At 39.4% G+C, this 1,202-nt stretch overlaps 1 protein-coding gene across 1 annotated transcript; it reads left to right on the top strand.

Annotated features, from left to right (window-relative positions):
• Positions 1-603: 603 nt before the first annotated feature.
• LOC106477939 (protein ZBED8-like) lies at positions 604-1,166 on the top strand (the record flags this gene model as incomplete). The annotated part of the gene is made up of 1 exon (XM_013938450.1): positions 604-1,166. A coding segment is annotated over exon 1 (563 nt), but the record flags the coding sequence as incomplete, so codon positions are not given.
• Positions 1,167-1,202: the final 36 nt, after the last annotated feature.

The raw sequence follows: 1,202 nt of genomic DNA, 5'->3' as shown, positions 1-1,202 counted from the left end.
AGTGAAGCCACGTATTCTTGAAGTTGTTAAGACCATTCTGGGGAAAGATGCGGAAAGGAAGGTGCAACAAGTACCAATGTCTAACAATGTCATTAGGAGCAGAATAATTGATATGAGCGAGGACATCTTGGAACAGGTGATTACTGATATCAAGGCAACTCCTGTAAAAATATCATTGCAACTGGATGAATCTACAGATGTGTCCCATTGTAGCCAACTGATTGCTCTTGTTCGTTATGTCAAGAATGAAGAAGTATTAGAACACATTCTATTTTGTGAACCACTAAAGATCACCACAAAAGGCCAGAACATGTTCGACCTCATAAAAGAATTTTTCTTAAAACATGGATTGGATATGAACAACGTTGGTTCCATATGTACAAATGGCACTCCTGCTATGCTAGGAAATCGATCTGGATTTTCAGCCCTCATGAAACGGGAAATTCCTGAGGTCCGTGTCACATACTGCCTGCTTCATCGGTATGCATTAGCAGCAAAGACTTTACCAAAAAGTCTGCAAGATGTTTTGTGAACATGTGTGAAAATTGTTAACGTAATTAGAGGACATTGAACCATCGTTTATTTCAAGCATTTTGTGAAAGCATGGATTCTGAACACACGGTTCTACTGTACCACACGGAGGTGAGATGGCTATCCCATGGACATGTCTTGCAGCGTATATTTGAGCTTTGTGAGGAGATCAAGACATTTTTAAAGGATCAGAAGTTGGATCTCTTTTCTTCATTTGATACCCCAGAGATTGTGCAAATGCTAGCATACTTGACCGACATATTTACTCACTCAAATGAACTAAATATTTCCCTCCAAGGAAGTAATAAAAACGTGGTTATTGCACATGAAAAATTGGCTTTCTTCAAAGCCAAAATTCCTTTGTGGTTGAGAAATATTGAGAAGGGAAATTTGGCTAGGTTTCCATTGCTGGAAGAAGTTGTTGAAGAACACGAGTCACTACTTCCAGAAGTTGCCACAGCAATATGCATTCACCTTGAACAGCTATTAAATGCCTTTGATGGGTATTTCTCTGCAGGAAATTTGGCTAGGTTTCCATCACTGGAAGAAGTTGTTGAAGTACACGAGTCACTACTTCCAGAAGTTGCCACAGCAATACGCATTCACTTTGAACAGCTATTAAATGCCTTTGATGGGTATTTCTCTGCAGGAAATTTGGCTAGGTTTCCATT

The sequence above is a fragment of the Limulus polyphemus genome, unplaced genomic scaffold (assembly GCF_000517525.1).
Source record: "Limulus polyphemus unplaced genomic scaffold, Limulus_polyphemus-2.1.2 Scaffold114887, whole genome shotgun sequence".
Lineage (NCBI taxonomy): Eukaryota > Metazoa > Arthropoda > Merostomata > Xiphosura > Limulidae > Limulus > Limulus polyphemus.
Note: the sequence above shows the minus strand (reverse complement) of the source record. Positions and strands in the feature narration are given on the sequence as shown.